Source organism: Tubulanus polymorphus, chromosome 3 (genome assembly GCF_964204645.1).
Source record: "Tubulanus polymorphus chromosome 3, tnTubPoly1.2, whole genome shotgun sequence".
Lineage (NCBI taxonomy): Eukaryota > Metazoa > Nemertea > Palaeonemertea > Tubulaniformes > Tubulanidae > Tubulanus > Tubulanus polymorphus.
The window spans coordinates 17,695,241-17,696,776 of NC_134027.1; the positions used below are offsets into that span (position 1 = coordinate 17,695,241).

The following is a 1,536-nucleotide window of genomic DNA, read 5'->3' on the forward strand; positions in this document are numbered from 1 at the left end:
TTATATTTACAGTCACTATTGTACTATATAATTAACACCTAGTTTGCTCGTCTTTAATCGGTTTACCTTGTAACTGTTTCTATGTTAAGTTTCCCTTAGCGTTTGTGTGTATTCATAAACTCTATTTTAACTTAAATCCCTCTAAATACGTCGAAACATATAGTCGAAACGACGAATCAACAACTAGTTCTCAAGGAAACCTTTTTCGGACGTTGTATTTTTTCATTTTTATTGTGGAATCCTCTATTGATAAAACAATTATTCATTCGTTAGTGCACGAAATGTATAAGTGTAAACGTGATGAAGCTGGAAAAACAAATTTTGCAAAGAATGTGGAGAAAACTATGTCCAAATTTGGATATAATTTTGTGTTAAAGCCTCAACAAATGAATGTGATAGAATTAATTGTAAAATATCGGGGTAATGTACTCGCACTTTTGCCAACTGGTTATGGAAAAAGCTCCTGCTACATATTACCACCTTTAGTTCTTGACCAACAAGTGAGTAGTTTATTCATATTCATATACATTCTTGTTCACATTAGTATTTTATTTAGTATTGTATTGGTATTGTGTTCACATACATTTTAAATATTCAAATTCGTATTACAGGTGAAAAAAGGCTCGCATCATATTGCGATCGTAATATCGCCTTTGAGAAGTCTGATGTATGATCAGGTAACGGATTTTAATTCGCGCGGGATTGCCGTCATTGCTTTATCCAGTGAAACAACACAATATGAGTTAGAAGGTATGAAATTGAATGACATCTGAAATATACAATTTCCATGAATGTTCGTGCAAATTTTGTATATGTTTTTTTCATGTATATGTCTAGAATTAGCAAACGGGAAATATTCCATTGTTTACGCGAGACCCGAGATGATATTGAAAAAGAAGTGCCTAGATATGCTTCTTTCTCCCCAATATCAGAAGGAGGTTTTCCTTGTAGCCATCGACGAAGCCCACAGCATCTCACAGTGTTAAGTGTCATCATGGAAGGTGTAATTAAAGCTGGAATGAATGATCTTTACAATTGATTCATCCTATAGTTCCAATACAACTCATTTTTCACTAGGGGTGATGATTTCCGAACCGATTACAGCAAGCTGTCTATTTTACGGAGCTTTTTCAGCAACGAATCGACCTCATTTCTTTTGCTGACAGCTACTTCGACAGAAAAAGTAAAATCGGATATCCTGACTTCGATGGCGCTTGAAGGCGATTGCGGAATCATTGCCGTCGTTCCAGATAGGTATAGTTTTGATATCAAAATGCAGTTTATTTAAAAATGATCTAGAAATGTTTTACTACTATGTGAATGTATATTTGTAGGCCAAATATCTATCTTGATAGAAGAACGTAAAGGAGGATTATGAAGAACAACTTAATTGGCTTGCGAAATCATTGCGACATAGGAATATTTCTCACCCCAAGGTGATAATTTATTGCAAGTAAGTAGGCCATTTCAAAAGCAGGTCCCGAATTATATTATATTGTCGTGTCCCATGAAAATTATTTACGTTGAGCTGAATCA

General features: G+C 34.5%; 1 protein-coding gene across 1 annotated transcript; it reads left to right on the forward strand.

Annotated features, from left to right (window-relative positions):
• The first annotated feature begins 281 nt into the window (after positions 1-281).
• Positions 282-1,093, forward strand: LOC141902136 (ATP-dependent helicase wrn-1-like). The gene is made up of 3 exons (XM_074789776.1): positions 282-500; positions 612-750; positions 838-1,093. Exons 1-3 carry the CDS (start codon positions 282-284, stop codon positions 984-986), a joined length of 507 nt encoding a protein of 168 aa, XP_074645877.1. The 3' UTR covers positions 987-1,093.
• Positions 1,094-1,536: the final 443 nt, after the last annotated feature.

Excerpts from the sequence above, each read along its gene's own strand:
- LOC141902136 (XM_074789776.1), top strand. The coding sequence starts at position 282 with ATGTATAAGTGTAAACGTGATGAAGCTGGAAAAACAAATTTTGCAAAG. Across the intron at positions 501-611 it reads CTTTAGTTCTTGACCAACAA|GTGAAAAAAGGCTCGCATCA; the intron begins GTGAGTAGTTTA and ends TTCGTATTACAG. Across the intron at positions 751-837 it reads AACACAATATGAGTTAGAAG|AATTAGCAAACGGGAAATAT; the intron begins GTATGAAATTGA and ends GTATATGTCTAG.